The 20,417-nt window shown below is 36.0% G+C and overlaps 1 protein-coding gene across 1 annotated transcript in view; it reads left to right on the top strand.

The window, feature by feature from the left end:
- The window catches only part of LOC128071014 (lysine-specific demethylase 6A-like), a 174,441-nt gene that overhangs the window by 134,036 nt on the left and 19,988 nt on the right, over nt 1–20,417 (top strand). Inside the window, exons 19-25 of the mRNA XM_052664012.1 lie at nt 1,265–1,370; nt 1,907–2,112; nt 6,533–6,597; nt 6,673–6,747; nt 7,493–7,641; nt 12,754–12,868; nt 14,268–14,455. Of these exons, the coding sequence (XP_052519972.1) occupies nt 1,265–1,370; nt 1,907–2,112; nt 6,533–6,597; nt 6,673–6,747; nt 7,493–7,641; nt 12,754–12,868; nt 14,268–14,455 (904 nt within the window). The remainder of the gene's footprint in view (nt 1–1,264; nt 1,371–1,906; nt 2,113–6,532; nt 6,598–6,672; nt 6,748–7,492; nt 7,642–12,753; nt 12,869–14,267; nt 14,456–20,417) is intronic.

The raw sequence follows: 20,417 nt of genomic DNA, 5'->3' as shown, positions 1-20,417 counted from the left end.
GTGGTTAAGAATATAGAAATTATGATTAGTGCATGTTACTAAAAAGGTTAATAAATAATTAAAAATTTTCAATTTGAAGCTAAATGTTTTTACTTTTGGGGAATTTAGGTCTTTGGTAAAGAAACCTGATAAAAGTTAATTCAAAACAATTTCTGTGATTTTTTTTTCCAAGCGTAGCTGCTGTCCGTCCTTAAACTATCCTGTTCTAAGACAAAAGAAAAATTTCTAAGCTAAAATTTGATGAGTAAATATTTAGAATGATGCTATGTAAGAGAGCATTTTGAATTTCTGGCTCCTTTTTAAACTAGATGCTTAAGGAAAGTTATATGGCTCAAAATAGCCTGGAATTAAAACTCCCCTCCCGGTCCCCCCCAACCATTCTATGCAAAGCAAAGCACTCTCTCACCCCCCCTAAAAAATGGACATTAAGGTTGATTACGTCCACCTTCCAGCCGGCAGATCTCACTCCAAACAACCCTGGAGAAGAACAGGCCCCCTTAAGACAGTAGCTTTCCACATACATGCCTGTATGTACTTACTCTTTTCTTGGGTAAGTGTAGCAGCTCACTAATCTGACTCCTGCCCCTTCTCTCCTCATTAAAGTTGATCTGTTCCTGTAAAGTGCCAATCTCATTCTTTTTCTGAACCTCACCTTCTCTAACTTCTTTACCCTACAGATGCTATATAAAACCAAATTTTACTCTTAAATTACCACATTAGATTACACTGACTTATTGTGAAAGGAAGGTCTAGTTATAAAAATAAAGCTCAACCCCTGAAGCTGAACTTTTGGGGATTAAATGCAAACTGGAGATTTATCTTTTTTGCCTGTTATTGAATCATTTTTTATTTTGATTATAGTCTTTAAAACACTTTCAATATTTAAGTTTATATTTTACTTTTTCCATACCTCTTTTATAAGAATTCTGGAGGTATGCTTGGTAAGTACACTTAGGAAATACTTTTGAACTGCTAACCTCTTGCATTCTTTTTGTGAATATTGTGATCTAAGAAGTTAATAACACCATTTCAGAATTTATTAAATTTAAAGTGTATCTCTTTTAAAGACAGATGTATATAGTGATTTTCTTCTCGTAGAATTTTCCTGAAAGGACTAATGCTGAAACACTGTAGTATGCAGCACTCAGCATTAATGGCTGAAGTATATTGTTGATGTAAAAATGCCTGGACAAAAAATGAAAATGTATTTCAGGACAGTAGTTGGTCATTTTCTGAAATCTAACAAAACATTTCAATTTTACAGTTGGAAAGTAAACGTGATGCTTTCTTTCCTCCATTACATCAATTTTGTATAAATCCCAAAAATCCTGTTACAGTAATACGTGGTCTTGCTGGAGCTCTTAAATTGGGTAAGTTTTTTAAAAAAGTTGAAAGTTCTCTTACTGTCATTTTTTTAAAAACTACCAGAAACACACTTTTTTCCTAGATGTTTCCCCCAGTTTTTATTTTAATGGGAGGAAACCATTAAACCATTTTAATGGTAGGAAGCAACCTTCTTTCTGTCTCAGTCACTTTAGCACATTTTTAACATGATACCTATATTAGCCATTGACAATTTTTGATAGATTTTTACTTCTTTTTAATTTGGTATTATTAAGCATCATGAATGACTAAGGTTAGCTAATTGAAGACGTTTTGCCATTTAAGATGTAGGTAAAATTAGATCCAGAGCCTGCTTATGTCCCTCAGTCCCTTGTTAAACCTTGTCACAGTGGTTAAATCTAATGATTCATGGGACTGCTATGTAAGTTTGGCCCTCATATGGCTTGAAGCAGTCTTTAGAGAAATGGATGGAACATCATCAAGAATTTTTTTAAACAACTTTTGAAATGTTCATTATACCAAAAACAGTTTTATTTTTTTTGAAACTTATTTATTCATGTAGATCTAGGGCTTTTCTCTACTAAAACATTGGTAGAAGCTAACAATGAGCACACAGTAGAGGTGAGAACACAGTTGTTGCAACCAGCAGATGAAAACTGGGATCCCACTGGAACAAAGAAAATCTGGCGTTGTGAAAGTAATCGATCTCATACTACAATTGCTAAGTATGCACAGTACCAGGCCTCCTCCTTCCAGGAGTCACTGAGAGTAAGTGTTTTTTCCTGGAGATTTTTTTTCTAAATTAAATGTAATTGCTTCTCTAACAGTGTATTCAGTTAATATAATTAGCTTTTGTAAGTATTACAGTAAACAATAAACTATTGAAGGTTTAAATGAGGTTATATTAGCAGAAGTACATATTGTTAACAGAGAAAATACTGTTTTATAGCATATCCTTATTTTTGAAATGCTTCTACTTAAAATAGGTTAAAATAGGTTTACATAGAGTTGCAGGCTGATTTTAATGAAGCATATTATCTGGGCAGTGCTCTCGTTTTTAATTGGTTTGTAAAAAGGCATTTCCATTTCACTTTATCTGAAAAATACTCTATAAAGAAGTGTTAGTACTCTTTCTTTGTCATTAATAGTCTCTAAATAAAACTGCAAAAGAAGCAGGAATTTACAAAAGCATCTAAAAATATTATTTGCCTTGTTCACTGGACTATTGGAGAATGCTTTGAGCCTAACTTCAGATATGATTAAATAAAAAGATGCTTACTCCTTGGAAGAAAAGTTATGACCAACCTAGACACCATATTAAAAACCAGAGACATTACTTTTCCAGCCAAGGTCCATCTAGTCAAGGCTGTGGTTTTTCCAGTAGTCACGTATGGATGTGAGAGTTGGACGATAAAGAAAGCTGAGTACCGAAGAATTGAAGCTTTTGAACTGTGGTACCGAAGAATTGAAGCTTTTGAACTGTGGTGCTGGAGAAGACTCTTGAGAGTCTCTTGGACTACAAGGAGATCCAGCTAATCCATCCTAGAGGAAATCAGTCCTGAATGTTCATTGGAGGGATTTATGTTGAAGCTTAAACTCTGCTACATTGGCCACCTGATGGGAAGAGCTGACTCATTTGAAAAGACCCTAATGCTGGGAAAGATTGAAGGCAGGAAGAGAAGGGGACGACAGAGGACGAGATGGTGGGGTGGCATAACCGACTCAATGAACATGGGTTTGGGTGAACTCCAGGAGTTGGCGACGGACAGGGAGGCCTGGCATGCTGTGATTTATGGGGTTGCAAGGAGTCGGACCTGACTGAGCGACTGAACTGAACCAAACAATTTTCTACAGATAATCTTATTAAGTGGAGGAAGTTCCTCTCTATTCCTAGTTCAGTGACTGATTTTATCATGCACAAGTATTCAGTTTTGTCAGTTCTTTTGCTGCATCAGTTGTGATCCTGTGTTTTTTCTTTTTTAACCTGTGGACGTTTGATGTAATATAATGATTGATTTTTTTAGTGTTGAGTGAACCTCGCAAAGAGTTGGACATGACTGAACGACTGAACTGAACTGAACTGAACCTTGCATGCATTGGATAAATCCCATTTGGCAATAGTGTATAAATGTCTTTCTGCATAGTTGTATGTGATCTGCTGATACTTTGTTGAGGATTTTTCTTTGGTCTGTAGTTTTCTCTCAGTGTTTTTAGTATTAGGGTAGTCATTATCCTTGACCTCATAGTATAGTTGAAAGATTGTGTCTGCTTCTATTTTCTGGTATAGGTTGTTGAGCACTGGCATAATTTCTTCCTGAATTTTTGGTGGAACTCTTATCAGTGTCCTCATCTGGGCACTGTGGTGCTTTTTGTTCTGCAGAGTTACTAAATGATTGAATCAGTTTCAGTAGTTATGTACCTTACAGTTTATCTCTTCCTCTCAGTGTTGCTTTTGATAGATTATGTCTTTCAAGGAAGTGGTTCATTTTATCTAGGTTATCATATTTGTGGGTATAGTGATTCATAGCATTCTTTTATTATCCTTTAATGACCATGGGATTTTTAATAATGATCCTTATTTTATTTATATTATTAGTAATTTCTGTCTCTTGGATAGCAACACTGACTCAATGGACATGAGTTTGAGCAAGCTCCAGAAGTTGGTGATGGTCAGGGAAGCCTGGTGTGCTCTAGTCCATAGGGTTGCAAAGAGTTGGACATGACTGAGCAACTGACCTGAACTGAACTGTCTTGTATATTTATTTTCCAGCCTAGTTTTATCAATTTTATTGGTCTTTTCAAAGGGCCAAGTTTTGGTTTCATTGATTTTTCTCTGTTGACTTTGTATTTTCAGTTTTCCTGACTTTAATTATTCTTCATATTTCTTTTCTTAGTCCCTTCTATTGGATTTATTTACTCTTGTTTTCCATTTACTTTTCTTGTAGAGTAGAAACTTAGATGATTGATTTCAGATCTTTTCTTTTTCTATTATGTATATTACTTGCACTGAATTTCCTGCCAGTCACTGGTTTGGGTGCATCTCCAATTTTACTAACATTTCTATTTTCATTATAACTCAGTTCAAAATAATTGTTAGGTGTTTTTGAGGGTATTTTCGACAATATATTGTTAGTATCAGTGTGTTTTTGGATTTTCTATCTTTGTTTAACTGATTTCTAATTTATTTCCGTTGTTATCTAGTAGGATGTATTGTATTATGTCTTTAGTTTTGAATTGCAAATGTGTGCGTAGTCACCTGGAATGTGGTCTTACTGAACATTCTGTGTGAATTTCAGAGAAGCATGCAGTTTTTGACATAAGAGTCCTGAAAGGCACAAACAAAACCTTGTAACCATCAGGACCCAGAGGAAAAGAGCAGTGGACCACACAAGAGGCTGAGCCAGACCTGCCAGTGACCCTCCCAGTATTCTTTACATACTAAACTATAAAACCTTTTTTCTTAGAGTTCCATCATTTATGTTATGTCAGAGACTGTTCTTGGTTCTTGGTATGGGGTTTAAGCTGTGCATCTGACTTTTCACATACCTTGATGTGCTGGATAAAAGGAACTGCTGTAAGTAGGCTTTTAGTCATGTATTGGTAAAATTATTAAGGAAGGGGGTATTTTGTTATCTTATGATTCAGTCTTAGTCCTTGTGAAGCATGTGCCTCTCCACTGTGAACTTCATTAGTGCTTCATGTTTGTTTCTTCTCCCCCATTCTTTCAGTAGAATTGAATGTGTAGACTGGGCTGGAGTTTGGTATTCTCTTCTCTGGAGATGTTTTTGTTGTTTAATTGCTCAGTGATGTCCGACTCTTGAAACCCCACGAACGATAGCCCACGAGGCTCCTCTGTCCCAGGGAAGAATACTGGAATGGGTTACCATTTCCTTCTCCAGGGAATCTTCCTGGCCCACAGATCGTACCCATGTCTCCTGCACTGGCTGGCAGATTCTTTACCATTGAGCCACCATGGAAGCCTCTCTGGACATACAGGCTAATAAAAATCCCAGAAAATTAGCCAGTGATTAAAGAGCTTCTTCTGAGTGCAGATTTTGCTGTGAAGAAAAGAATCCTCTGGTATATTTCAGAAAGGGATTTTTGTGTGTGATATTTTCCATGGTTTTTCTTTCTCAGGAGAGTATCCGTAGTTTTCTGGTCCCATTAATTTTAGTTTCTATTTTTCACTGCTTTTTCAAAAAAAAAAAACAAACTTTTGGACACAGCAGTTTGACCTGGTTTCTTTTACTAACATGAGACTGCTTAATTGTTTTTAAAAATGAAGTGGCTACTTCGAGATCTCTTACATGTTTTACAGAATCGTTAGTAAAGTATTTAATTTGCACGTATTTTCCCTATTCTGTAAGTTGTGTTTTCACTTTTTCTTGATGATGTCCTTTGAAGCATGGAAGATTTAGTTTGGGTGAAAATTTTAACTGCTTTACTTTTGGTGTCATAGCTAAGCTAGGTTTGCCTTGTGGTCATGCAGACTTACTCTTTCTTTTGTTGTAAGAGTTTCATAGTTATATGTCTTACATTAGGTCATCGGATCCCTCTTGAGTTAATTTTCCTCTTTAGTAAAAGGTTGGTGTCTAACGTTTATTCTTTTCAATATGGGTTTCTAGTTTACCATTTCTTCATTGAATTATTTTGGGATATTTTTCAGGAGAGTAACACGTTTTTATTTAGATTTAATTTCCTCCTAGTGCTAAGTGTTTTATTTATATAGAATGTATTTTGTCAGAAGTTTAGATTATTAAGAACTGTATGTTCTCTTAGTTGTATTACTATACTCCACATAGGCAGGATTAGGATAAAAAATTTTATAGAAAATCTAACTGTTGTCTTTGTAGGCACACACACTCCTGCCAATTTAAAATGTGTACTTTCGCTTGATTGACATTTATAAGTAACGTTGATAGCAAGACTGTAGAACTTTGCTCTTATTTTCTTTTATTATCACCTTAATTTGTGTCAAGTAGAAGAATATACACATTTCATTCTTATTTAAGAGTTCATATAGGAAAAACGAACTCTGGTCTTTTGGTGCAACGTGCTTGTAGGAAACTACTTTTCAAATCACAATCAGTAGCATTCATGTAGATAAAATTATTTTATTCAGTTGTGTAATGGGAAGTATAGTCTGTAGCAGGATACTAAAACATGAATGTTTTTGCTTAATTTTTAGGAGGAAAATGAGAAAAGAATGCAACATAGAGAATATTCAGATAATGAATCCACTTCTTCAGATAAGTAAGCAAATTTTAATATGCATTCAATGTTCCTGTCCAAAAGGCATGAATTTACTTTTGTTGTTTTCTTTTTTAGTAGTGGAAGGAGAAGGAAAGGACCTTTTAAAACTATAAAATTTGGAACGAACATTGACCTCTCTGATGACAAAAAGTAAGACCTCCTGTTCTATTACCATGAAGTGCAAACAGAAATGTAGAACTGAAAGTTGCCTACTTTCATATTTTCTATAATTCCATAGGTATCCTGTTTTTGTGTGTTGACAGATAAGTTTTTGCTAGCATTCAGAAATTATTTTTGTTAGATATTGAAATGGTATTTTTTTACAGTATCAAAACAGTTTTACAGATGTGCAAATGAAAATATAAGATTATCACACTTTTTTTAGTTTTTTAAATATTTCGTTTATTTATTATCATTTGACTATGCTGCGTCTTGCTTGCAGCACATGGGCTTTCTATAATTGCCTCAATCAGGGTTTACTCTGTAGTTGTGGTTTGCGGGCTTCTCACTGTGGTGGCCTCTTTTATTGCAGAGCACAGGCTCTAGGAGCACAGGCTTCAGTAGTTGCAGCACATGGGCTCAGCAGTTGTGGCTAACCAGCTCAATTGCTCTGCAGCATGTGGAACCCTACTTTCCCGACCAGGATTTAACCTGTCTCCCCTGCATTTGCAGGTGAATTCTTAACTGCTGGAACCAGGGAAGTCCCATAAAATTTTAAGTTATCTGTTTGTTTTAGGACTTCTTTGAAATAGAAGTTTAAAGACTAGTTCTTTTGACCTTGAACTTTTAAAACTTACAGATTTAACTGTTTTCTATTTGGATTGCAAGATTTGGGGGTTCGTTCTCATTAATGTTTGTAAAAATATTATAATTTCAATGTATTATTTTATTTTAGGTGGAAGTTGCAGCTACTTGAACTGACTAAACTTCCTGCTTTTGTGCGTGTTGTATCAGCAGGAAATCTTCTAAGCCATCTTGGTCATACCATCCTGGGCATGAATACAGTTCAGTTATACATGAAAGTTCCAGGGAGTCGAACACCAGGTTATTTTTATGAAATAATTGATTTTGTATAGTTGAAAAAAGAGTTGATCAAATGTGGTAGATGCACCTGTAGTGTTTCCCATTTGTAACTAATGAAGTCAGTAGGATTTAAAAATTCTTTCTAGTAGGCAAAAATACTGTAAATATTCTTATAATTAAAGGTGAGAGTATCAGTTTGTTCTGTCAATATGACTTTTTTACATTTTATATGTAACCATCAGAAAAATCAGAAAAATTTTAGCCTAGCATAGGGGTGTTAACTCAGGCAGTGAAAGTCTTTGTCTTGACCCCATTGACTATAAACTGTCAGTTTTCTGTGTTTTTTTTTAATCACAGTTACAGTTCTTACTAATAATGAACTGATATGTGTCCTATATGTATAAAACTTGACTGAAAATACTTAAAATATATGATGCACTATATTCTTAAAACTATCTCATTATGTTATGTTTCTTAAAAGTACAATACAGAAACTAATACAGAAGTCAGGTGACTTTCAAAGCTAACCAGTTAAGTAATTCATGTTTTGTTAGCTGAGAGATTAAATTGAGGATATTATGAAGACACATATGTAAAAACAGGAAAAAATTGATTTCCTTGTGTCTTCATTGATGAAAGTCAAAATACTTAATAGTTGAAAAACACTGAGACAAATAATTGACAAAATGCAAACATTCTGAACAGGGGAAATGACATTTTACCTTACTGGGATTCCAAGTCAGTATTCCCTTTTGTCAGGATAGCTACAAATGTACATCTATTAAAGCTATTCTATAGAAAAAGTCTATGCTTCATCTTTTTCTGTTGTGGTTTTTTTTTTTTTTTTCCCTCGCCAGCCCGGCTGGCCAGACCTCCTCAGGCATCTCCCCCATCCTGTATGTTTCATATGTTTCATCTTTAAAATTGTTTTTCTGCAACTAGATACTGCCAGACACTCTTTATCAGTCTGTGTATTTATTTAGCTTATTTAGTTGGTTGGAAGGCATTTACAGAATTGTCTTAGGGTTTGTTTCTGTTTGTTTGTTTGTTTACTTTTACATTTTCTCTGCACGCAGTTGCATTTCAAATGCAGTTTTTTCAGTTGAAGATCAGATACGAAGAAGGCTTTTACAGTATCAAAATGTTCTCTGCACTTGCTTTATTGTTTTAAAATGGTATTACAGTTACTGTTTGAACTTATGAAATATATGCTGCAAATGTTTAAAGAAATGTACAGGTAGCATTTGATTTAATTTTTAATACCATAGGAGTGTATGAATACCTTGATATTATAACAGTGGCTATTGTTTGGCCTCATTCAAAAATTGTTAGTCTTGATAAATTAGAGTATCAGTACTGCAAAGCCATAGGAATATCAGGATTGTCAGCTTCTGTTTCTGTCGTAAATTCACAGATTTTATATTCGTTAAGTCTTTCAGAGTAGGAGATAAAAATTTTTCATAAGGAATTTGTCAGTGAATAATACAAAGAAAAACCTCAGTCATATGTACTTTAACATTTTCACAGACTTTGTCAATTTGTCCTACTATGCTTTTCTCCCAGACATATTTTCCCTACCATTTGTTGTAATATATATTAGCAGATTCCAATTCAAGAGAACTTAATTTAATATATTTGGAACTTTGAAAATATTCTCACCTAACAGTTAATCCTGTGAAGACCACTTGTAGAGGCAAAACCTTCAGTCACTTCATATTGGACATTGACTTCTTTGTTGACTTATTATGGGGCAGGAAGAAATGCTTGAAATTATTTTGTTTTGTAACTGATTATTGATGTTGCCTCCACAATTATTTACTTTTTAATTGTGATTACTGATACTTCTTCCAGGACCTTCATTTAGTAACTGTTTTCAACAAAAAGCTAATCATGTGGAAACATTTTACTTCCTCTAGAAATATTTTTTACAGTACACCAAACATGATTTAATTAATTTGTTATCTGTAAACAGCTTTGCTTTCCTGCCCATAGACAAACCTTGGTTCAACCTCAGTTTTGTTGATTTTCTGGGGAAAATTTCTGCTGTTACAGTATATTTTAAGTTTTCTAATTTTATTCACTATTTTTATGTGAGGCATAATGTGATGAGAATCTGGTTTGGTAGTTTCAAAGAACTGATATTTTAGGACAGAAAGAACATTGTAACATAGTAAGTAAAGTGCCTTTCCTATCAAGTAGAGTAAGTCATGCACACACTCCCATTAAGAGTGTTACATTTGACATTTGTTATTTTCCTCTTAACATTATGAATGTGCTCTTGTAATTAAAAAAAAAAAATGAAGGGGTTAAGTATGATATTCTTTCCAGTTAAAATGCCATTTAGTTTTGACTATTAATGAAAGTTGTAGTTTGTCAGGTAGCAATATAAAGTTATAAGTTCATAAGGTCTCTGTTATAACTGCCCAATTCTTATGTTGTAGCATGAAAACATATGGATAGAGCATAGATTGGTACCATATCTGAGTCCCAAGAATTTTAATTACAACAATGGGTATTTGATCGTAAAGTTTCATTCAATACAAATATAAAATCATTCTCTTTGCATTAACATAGCTTATGTCATAGGTGACAGTTGAAGTACTTAATAATTTTAAGTTCCAGTCTGTGGACAGCTAAGTCAGATGGTATCAGAGAAAACCAGCTCAGCTATATGTGATATGTACAGCCTACAGGTCACTTTGATTTTCTGATGTCTTCTTCAGTACATTCTCACTGTTGAATGACCAGCTAATTTTTAAAAGAATATTTGTTGCTTATTTCATGAGTTTGAGTTGGCAACTTTGGTAATTGAAATCTGCTGAAAAGCTCTCAGAAGAAATCATGAATCATTTTGAGGATGAGATATCATTATTTAGAAGCTCCTCAGGGATATTGATGTATAACCAGGAATAAAACCCAGTTGTTGGAATGTTTATTACCAGGATTATTGGAAATTTAGATAGATAGTACTGTTTTGTCAGTATTTGGGTCAAGTGGAAAGAAATATGTATAATTTCAATAGTTGAAAAAGTATTTAATGAATTGGCCTTCTTAGTCATTAATAACATCTTAATACTGGGCAAGAATGTTACTTTTCAAGATTTTTAATGTATGTGGTATCAGACTAGATCCATTAAGATTTACTTGTATTTGAAAATTATTTCATTTGATTTAGAATATTTTATAAAAATAAATATGTGAAAGTGAAGTGAATCACAGAAAATGAAAAATCTTTTTTTTTTAAATGTAAAATCTAGATGCTGAAGCCAGATTTAGTATATTACTCTTTTTTGTTTATGCCTAGAAGTCTTGGGATATTTCTTTCATTTGTTTGTCATTACACCAACAGTTTCCTGTGGAACTCAAAAGAAGATCCTTAGAGAAAATGTGTCATATGTTTTAGTCAGCTCCTGTAATTCACAGAAAAATCGTTCTAAGTGTTTTTTAGTTGGTAAACATTTTGTCTGTTCTTACATAAAATAAATGGTACTTTCTATAACATACTTTACCTACTGACATGAGCCTTTAAATGTGTTTTTAAAAATTTAGAGGCCATATTCTGAGGCTGTATTGTAAGAGATTACCATGTCTACCTGTGGTGGAAAAGGTATAAGCATTTACAGTATGTATCAATATCAAATTGGAAGGTTTATAGGGCTTACAGGTTGCTAACTCACCCGTTACATTTTGAAAATCATATCTCATTCATTCATTTCTTTCTTTTAACTTTTTATGTTGTACTGAAGTATATAGCTGATTAACAGTGTTTAAGGTGGACAGCAAAGTACTCATCCATACATACACATGTATCCATTTTTCCCCCAAATCCCCTCCTTTCTTGGCTGCCACATTGAGCAGAATTCCGTGTGCTGTACAGTAGGTCCTTGTTGGTTCTCCAGGTTAAATACTGCGGTGTGTACTTGTATTATGTACCTGTCTATCCCAAACTCCCTGACTATCCCTTCTCCTCCATTCCCCCCATGGTAACCATAAGGTTGTTAGAGAGTATTGAGCAGAGTTCCCTTCCTTTGCTTTATAGCAGTCCCTTGTTAATTATCCAGCACTGTGTACATGTCCATCTCAAACTCCCTAACTATCCCTTCCCCCATCCTTCCCCCGGGAACCGTAAGGTTATTACAGAGTATCGAGCAGAGTTCCCTGTGCTATACAGTAGGTCCTTGTTGGTTCTCCATTTTAAATACAGCAGTGTGTACATGTAAATCCCAAACTTTCTGACTATCCCTTCCCCCATCCTTTCCCCTGGGAACCATAAAGTTATTTACAGAGTATTGAGCAGAGTTCCCTTCCTTTGCTTTATAGCAGTCCCTTGTTAATTATCCAGCACTGTGTACATGTCCATCTCAAACTCCCTAACTATCCCTTCCCCCATCCTTCCCCTGGGAATCATAAAGTTATTTACAGAGTATTGAGCAGAGTTCCCTGTACTGGACATCAGGTCCTTGTTGGTTCTCCATGTTAAATACAGCAGTATGTCCATGTCCATCCCAAACTCCCTGACTATCCCTTCCCACATCCTTCCCCGTGGGAACCATAAGATTATTACAGAGTATTGAGCAGAATTCCCTTCCTTTGCTGTACAGCAGGTCCTTGTTGGTTCTCCATGTATACATCAGTGTGTCCATGTCCATCCCAAACTCCCTAACTATCCCTTCCCCATCCTTCCCCCCTGGTAACCATAAGATCATTACAGAGTATTGAGCAGAGATCCCTGTGCTGGACAGCAGGTCCTTTTTGGTTATCCATTTTAAATTAAGCAGTGTGTACATGTAAATCCCAAACTCCCTGACTGTTCCTTCCCTGTAACCTTCCTCTCAGCAACCACAGCTTTGTTGTCTGTGTCCTCGTTTGTTAATTTTTGTTACTCTTTGTGAGCTGAGATAGTTTACAGATAAGAAAGTAGTAACACCGATAATAGCTAATATTTATTACTTATTCAAATGGTATTCATTAATCTGTAAGGATTTATTTTTCACCCAGTCCTCAAAACAGAGCAGTAATTTAACGGCACATTTCTTTCAGTGAGTTTAGGATGGACAGGTACACACTGCTACATGTACACACTGTTCATTGCATTTGTAGTGTCATCATGATTTTTTTCCTTTTACATTTTAGGTCACCAAGAAAATAACAACTTCTGTTCTGTTAACATAAATATTGGTCCAGGTGATTGTGAATGGTTTGTTGTTCCTGAAGGTTACTGGGGTGTTCTGAATGACTTCTGTGAAAAGTAGGTTTCTAAACTAAATTTTCTTTGAAAATAATTATGAGAAAATTTATTATAAAGGGCAATTACCTGTTGTTGTTTCAGAGTTGTTAATGATAGATACGGTTATAATAACATACATGATTAAGACTTGAATGTAATTCTCATATGTGTCTATGATTATTTTTAAATTGATACACATATTTCATATACTAATTTTAGAGGATATTTACTCATAGTTTATTTACTAAAAAGTACGTCAGTGGTTAGAAAAAACAGTACTCCAAAATTCTCTCAATTACTGGTAATGTTTGATCAGGTTTTTGTGTCTTATGTATAAGGTTTGCTTTTGTTATAATGAATTTTTTTAATAGAATTTATTTCTTTAAGTTATATCATGTGGTAATTTTTACACATACATTGCAGTGATTATTTTTAGGAAGAACTGTTGTGTGTTTTTTTTTTTTTATGGAGAAGGAAATGGCAACCCACTCCAGTACTCTTGCGTGGAGAATTCCATGGACAGAGGAACCTGGCAGGACATAGTCTATAGGGTTGCAAAAAGTCAGACATGACTGGGCAGCTAACACACAACTATTTTTAGGGTTTAATTTTCTTCTGTTTCAGATATCTTAGGTCAAATGTACTTGGAAAATACAGGTGCTATCCCCAAAGTTTACACTGCAGAGTAATAAAAAAATAACAAACTAGAATGATTTATTTTAAAGTTAGAAATAACATGTGTCTTCTCAAGTTCTATAATTTTGTTTTGCAGAAGGATACTGCTTCTAATGTTTATAATTTCAATAGTTTACTTTATGGTTGCAGATAACATGTTATCTTAAATCACTGCTGTTTTGAATTTTTGAAAAACATGTTTGATCTGTGTGCCATCTTTGGCATCCTTTTTTTTTTTTTAATGGAAATTTCTCCAGTTTCGTATTGGTAATACTGGGTGAAATAGTACTAACGTTTATATTGTGCTTGACAAGACTTGAACAGTTGCCCCTGAGACCGTTGGGCCCCAGAGTACCTGACTGTAAAGGTTCTTACCTGTTTGTCAACACTCATTAATAGGTGGATTTTACTGTACATGAATTATACCTAAGTACAATCTGCATTAAACTAAAAAACTAATTTATTTTCAGTCTAATTTGAAAATTTAACATTTGTACTTTAAAAAAGTAACTTTAGACATATGGTACCTAAATAATTAAATAAGTGTACCTATTCTCTTCTGTTGTTACTTTTCTTCAATTGCTTCTTCTATTCTACAGTCCTGTTCTGAAGTTCTGACAGTACTATTAAGTTTTATTAAACTATATAAAATGAGAGCATTTTTTAATCTGTTAGAAATATCTTTTCATCTTTGATGAGACATTTAAAAAAACCTTTGTCCAGTAACATTATTCTTTTCTTTCAGAAATAATTTGAATTTTTTGATGAGTTCTTGGTGGCCCAATCTTGAAGATCTTTATGAAGCAAATGTTCCTGTATATAGGTTTATTCAAAGACCTGGAGATTTGGTCTGGATAAATGCAGGCACTGTGCACTGGGTTCAGGCTGTTGGCTGGTGCAACAATATTGCTTGGAATGTTGGCCCACTTACAGGTATTGTAAATAATACAGTCACAGTAATAAGTAGCACATTTTAAAAATTCTCTCTAATGATGAGTTGGAAAATAACTCACTAAAAGTTCAGAAAATTTGTCCTAGAAGAAATACAGTTGTTAGTATCAGTTCAGTTCAGTTCAGTTCAGTCACTCAGTCGTGTCCGACTCTGAGACCCCATGAATCGCAGCACGCCAGGCCTCCCTGTCCATCACCAACTCCCGGAGTTCACTCAGACTCACGTCCATCAAGTCAGTGATGCCATCCAGCCATCTCATCCTCTGTTGTCCCCTTCTCCTCCGGCCCCCAATCCCTCCCAGCATCAGAGGCTTTTCCAGTGAGTCAGCTCTTCGCATGAGGTGGCCAAAGTATTGGAAGTACAGCTTTAGCATCATTCCTTCCAAAGAGATCCCAGAGCTGATCTCCTTCAGAATAGACTGGTTGGATCTCCTTGCAGTCCAAGGGACTCTCAAGAGTCTTCTCCAACACCACAGTTGCATCAGTTCTTCAATTCTTCAGCATTCAACCTTCTTCACAGTCCACCTCTCACAGCCATACATGACCACAGGAAAAACCATAGCCTTGACTAAATGGACCTTAGTCAGCAAAGTAATGTCTCTGCTTTTGAATATGCTATATAGGTTGGTCACATAGCTTTTCTTCCAAGGAGTAAGCGTCTTTTAATTTCATGGCTGCAGTCACCATTTGCAGTGATTTTGGAGCCCCCCAAAATAAAGTTGTTAGTATACAGAGAGTGAATTCTAGCTAAGACAGGTATATAGAAGAGTAAATTTTAGCAAATAACAAATATGTGCTTTTGTAGATACAGACTATATACTTTTGGTATTTTAGAGCATATTGAATATTGTTTTTATAAAAGAAAACTTGGGGAAAACATAACAGAATAATTTTTTTTTAGACATTTAATTTTTTCTAATATACCACATGAGATGTTTTGTCAAACTCTGTTTAATATATGCAGGATGAAAAAGTCTGGCATTTGGGACCAGAAAGATCTGAATGAATCCTAGCTTGTTTATCTTTGTTAATTCTGTGTCTTTGGATAAGTGTTTTGAACTATTAGATGCTCATTCTTTTAATCTGGAAAATGAGAAATTCTTTTAGTCCAAAAAAGTGAGGGCTTCAGAGATTTAAAAAAGACAAGCCTAATACCAGGCACTGGAGAAGGCAGTGGCACCCCACTCCAGTACTCTTGCCTGGCAAATCTCATGGACATGGACGGAGGTAGGCTGCAGTCCACGGGGTCACCAAGAGTCAGACACAACTGAGCAACTTCACTTTCACTTTTCACTTTCATGCACTGGAAAAGGAAATGGCACCACACTCCAGTGTTCTTGCTTGGAGAATCCCAGGCATGGGGGAGCCTGGTGGGCTGCCATCTGTGGGGTCGCACAGAGTCGGACACGACTGAAGTTACTTAGCGATACCAGGCACATGGTGAAGAGTTCTGACAAATCGTAGTCCACTGGAGAAGGGAGTGCCAAACCACTTTCCTATTCTTGCCTTGAGAACCAAATGAATAGTATGAAAAGTAAAGAACATATGATACCCGAAGATGAGCCCCCACATAATAGATGCCCAACTTACTGTAGAGAAAAGGCTCTAGAAGAAATGAAGAGGCTTAGCCAAAGTGTAAACAACGTGCAGTTGTGGATGTGTCTGGTGGGGAAAGTAAAGTCTGATGATGTAAAAAAAAAATATTGCATAGAATATTTCATACGAATTCATGTTTGTAATTTATTCACATTTCCACAAATAAACACATAATTCTTAGAATGTTAGTTCCATGAATCTAGATAAATTGGATGTGACCAAGCAGAAGATAGCAAGAGTGAACAGGAGTGAACTCTTTGGAATCAGTGAAATAAAAGGAATGAGAATGGGCAAATTTAATTCAGATGACCATTACATCTACTATTTTGGAATAAGAATCCCATGGAAGAAATGGAGCAGGTCGTATAGTCAACAGTGCATTATGTGGATGTAATCTCAAAAACAACAGAATGATCTGTTTTGTTTCCAAGGGAAACCATTCAGCATCACAGTAACCCAAGTCTCTGGCTCAATTACCAGTGCTGAAGAATTGAAGTCAAACAGTTCTATGGAGAACTACCTGATCCTCTAGAACTAACACCAAAAGAAATGTCCGAGATACCTGACCATGGAATACAAAATGAAGCAAGGCAAAGGCTAACAGAGTTTTTGTCAAGAGCATGTACAGATCATAGCAAAAACCCACTTCCAACAACACAAGGGATGACTCTACACGTGAACGTCTCCAGATAGTCAATACCAAAATCAGATGGATTATATTCTTTGCAGCCAAAGATGGAGACACTCTATACAACAGCAGCAACAGGACCTGGAGCTGACTGTGACTGAGATTATTTTGTAAAGCAAAATTAACACTTAATTTAAAGAAAGTAGGGAAAACCACTAGACCATTCAGATATGACCTAAATTAAATCCCTGATTATTACACAGTGGAAGTTACAAATAGATTCAAGGGATTTTTAGTCTGATAGAACACCTAAAGAACTATGGATAGAGGTTTGTAACATTGTACAGGAAGCAGTGATCAAAACCATCCTAAGAAAAAGTAATGCTAGAAGGCAAAGTGGTTGTCTGAGAGCACCTTCCATATAGCTAAGAAAAGAAAAGTGAAAGGCTAAAGGGAGAGATATACTTAACTGAATACAGAGTTCCAGAGGACAGCAAGAAGAGATAAGAAAGCCTTCTTAAGTAAACAAGGCAGAAAGAAAAAAATAGAGGAAAACAATAGAATGGGACAGACTGGTGATCTCTTCAAAAATATTAGAGATACCAAGGGAGCATTTCATATAATGATGGGCACAAGAAAAGGACAGAAATGATATGGACCTAACAGAAGCAAAAGAGATTTAAGAAGAGGTGGCAAGAATACACAGAAGAACTGTACAAAAAAGTCTTTATGATCCTGATAGCCACATGTTGTGGTCAGTCACCTAGAGCTGGACATCCTGGATTCTGAAGTCAAGTGGGACTTAGGAAGACTTTCCACAAAGATAGTGGAGGTGATGGAATTCCAGCTGAGCTATTTCTAATCCTAGAAGATGATGCTGTTAAACTACTGCCATGAGTGTGCCAGCAAATTTGGAAAACTCAGCTATGGCAACAGGACTGGAAAGGGTCCGTTTTCATTCCAGTCCCTAAGAAAAGCAGTGCCAAAGAATGTTCAAACTCCTTTACATTTTCACGTATTTCATATCCTAGCAAGGTAATACTCAAAATGCTTTTAGTTTGGCTTTAAGAGTTTGTGAACTGAGAACTTCCAGATATACAAGCTGGATTTAGAAGAGGAACCACAGAGATCAAATTGTGAACATCTCTTGGGCTACAGAGAAACAAGGGAATTCCAGAAAAACCTTTACTTTGACATATAAAGCCTTTCACAGTATAGATCACAAGAAACTGCTAAATTCTTAAAGAGATGGGAATACTATACCACCTTACCTGTCTCCTGAGAAACCTGCTTTTAACATCAGAAGCAAGAATTGGAACCAGACATGGAACAACAGAATGGTTCATAATTTGGAAAGGAGTATGTCAAGGCTGTATATTGTTTCCCTGCTTATTTAACTTCTGTGCAGAATACATCATGTGAAATGAGAAGTTGATTGAATCACAAGCTAGAATCAAGATTGTGGCAGAAATATCAGTGACCTCAGATAGGAAGATGACACCACCCTGATGGCAGAAAGAAGAGGAACTAAAGAGCCTCTTGATGAGGGTGAGAGAGAAGAGTGAAAAAACTGACTTAAAACTCAGCATTCCTAAAGCTAAAGTCATGCTGTACTGTTGCATCACTTCATGGCAAATAGATTAGGAAAAATTGGAATCATTGGCAGATTTTATTTTCTTGGGCTCCAGAATCACCGTGGACAGTGAGCCCAACCACAAAATTAAAAGAGGCTTACTACTTGGAGTAAAAGCTATCACAGATACAAACAGCATATTAAAAAGCAGAGACATCACTTTGCCAACAAAGGTTTTTATCGTCAAAACTATGGTTTTTCTAGTATTCGTGTCCAAATATGAGAATTAGATCATAAAGAAGGCTGAACACCAAAGAATTAATGCTTTCAAATTGTGATGCTAAAGAAGAATCTTGCGAATCCTTTTGACTGCAAGGAGGTCAGACCAGTCAGTGCTAAAGTAAATCAATCCTGAATATTTATGGGAAGAACTGATGCTGAAGCTGAAGCTCCAGTGCTTTGATCACCTGATATAAACAGCTTACTCTTGGAAAAGATCGTGATGCTGGGAAAGATTGAGGGCAGGAGGAGAATGGGGTGATGGAGAATGAAATGGTAATAGAGCATCAACAACTTGGTGGACATGAATCTGAGCAAACTCTGGGACATAGTGACACAGAAGCCTGGCATGTGGCAGTTCATGGGGCTGTAAAGAGTTAAACTCACATGACCATTATATGGGTCAGGGATCCTTCAGAAGAAATGGAGTAGCCATCATGATCAACAAAAGAGTCCAAAATGCAGTACTTGGATGCAATCTCAAAAATGACAGAATGATCTCTGTTCGTCTCCAAGGCAAACGATTCAGTCTCACAGTAATCCAAGTCTATGCCTCAACCAGTAATGCTGAAGACGCTGAAGTTGAATGGTTCTGAGAAGACCTACAAGACCTTTTAGAACTAACACCCAAAAAACATGTACTTTTTATTATAGGAGACTGGAGTGCAAAAGTAGGAAGTCATGAAACACCTGGAGTAACCAGCAAACTTGGCCATGGAATGCGGAATGAAGCAGGGAAAAGACTAACAGAGTTTTGCCAAGAAAACGCACTGGTCACAGCAAACACCCTCTTCCAACAACACAAGACTCTACACATGGACATCACCAGATGGTCAACACCGAAATCAGATTTACTATATTCTTTGCAGCCAAAGATGGAGAAGCTCGATACAGTCAAGAAAAACAAGACCGGGAGCTGACTGTGGCTCAGATCATGAACTCCTTATTACTAAATTCAGACTCAAATTGAAGAAAGTAGGGAAAACTGCTAGACCATTCAGGTATGACCTAAATCAAATCCGTTATGATTATACAGTGGAAGTGAGAAATAGATATAAGGGCCTAGATCTGGTAGACAGAGTGCCTGATGAACTGTGGAATGAGGTTCGTGACATTGTACAGAAGACAGGGATCAAGACCATCCCCATGGAAAAGAAATGCAAAAAAGCGAAATGGCTGTCTGGGGAGGCCTTACAAATAGTTGTGAAAAGAAAAGAAGCAAAAAGCAAAGGAGAAAAGGAAAGATATAAGCATCTGAATGCAGAGTTCCAAAGAATAGCAAGAAGAGAGAAGAAAGCCTTCTTCAGGGATCAATATAAAGAAATAGAGTAAAAGAACAGAATAGGAAAGATTAGAGATCTCTTCAAGAAAATTAGAGATAACAAGGGAACATTTCATGCAAAGATGGGCTCGATAAACGACATAAATGCTATGGACCTAAGAGAAGCAGAAGATATTAAGAAGAGGTGGCAAGAATACACAGAAGAACTGTACAAAAATGATCTTCACACCCGGATAATCACGATGGTGTGATCACTCATCTAGAGCCAGACATCCTGGAATGCGAAGTCAAGTGGGCCTTAGGAAGCTTCACTATGAACAAAGCTAGTGGAGGTGATGGAATTCCAGATGAGCTATTTCAAATCCTGAAAGATGATGCTGTCAAAGTGCTGCACTCAATATGCCAGCAAATTTGGAAAATTTAGCAGTGGCCACAAGACTGGAAAAGGTCAGTTTCCACTCCAATCCCAAAGAAAGGCAATGCCAACGAATGCTCAAACTACCGCACAATTGTACTCATCTCACATGCTAATAAAGTAATGCTCAAAATTCTCCAAGCCAGGCTTCAGCAATAGGTGAACCGTGAA

This window comes from Budorcas taxicolor, chromosome Y (genome assembly GCF_023091745.1).
Source record: "Budorcas taxicolor isolate Tak-1 chromosome Y, Takin1.1, whole genome shotgun sequence".
Taxonomy (NCBI): domain Eukaryota; kingdom Metazoa; phylum Chordata; class Mammalia; order Artiodactyla; family Bovidae; genus Budorcas; species Budorcas taxicolor.
Note: the sequence above shows the minus strand (reverse complement) of the source record. Positions and strands in the feature narration are given on the sequence as shown.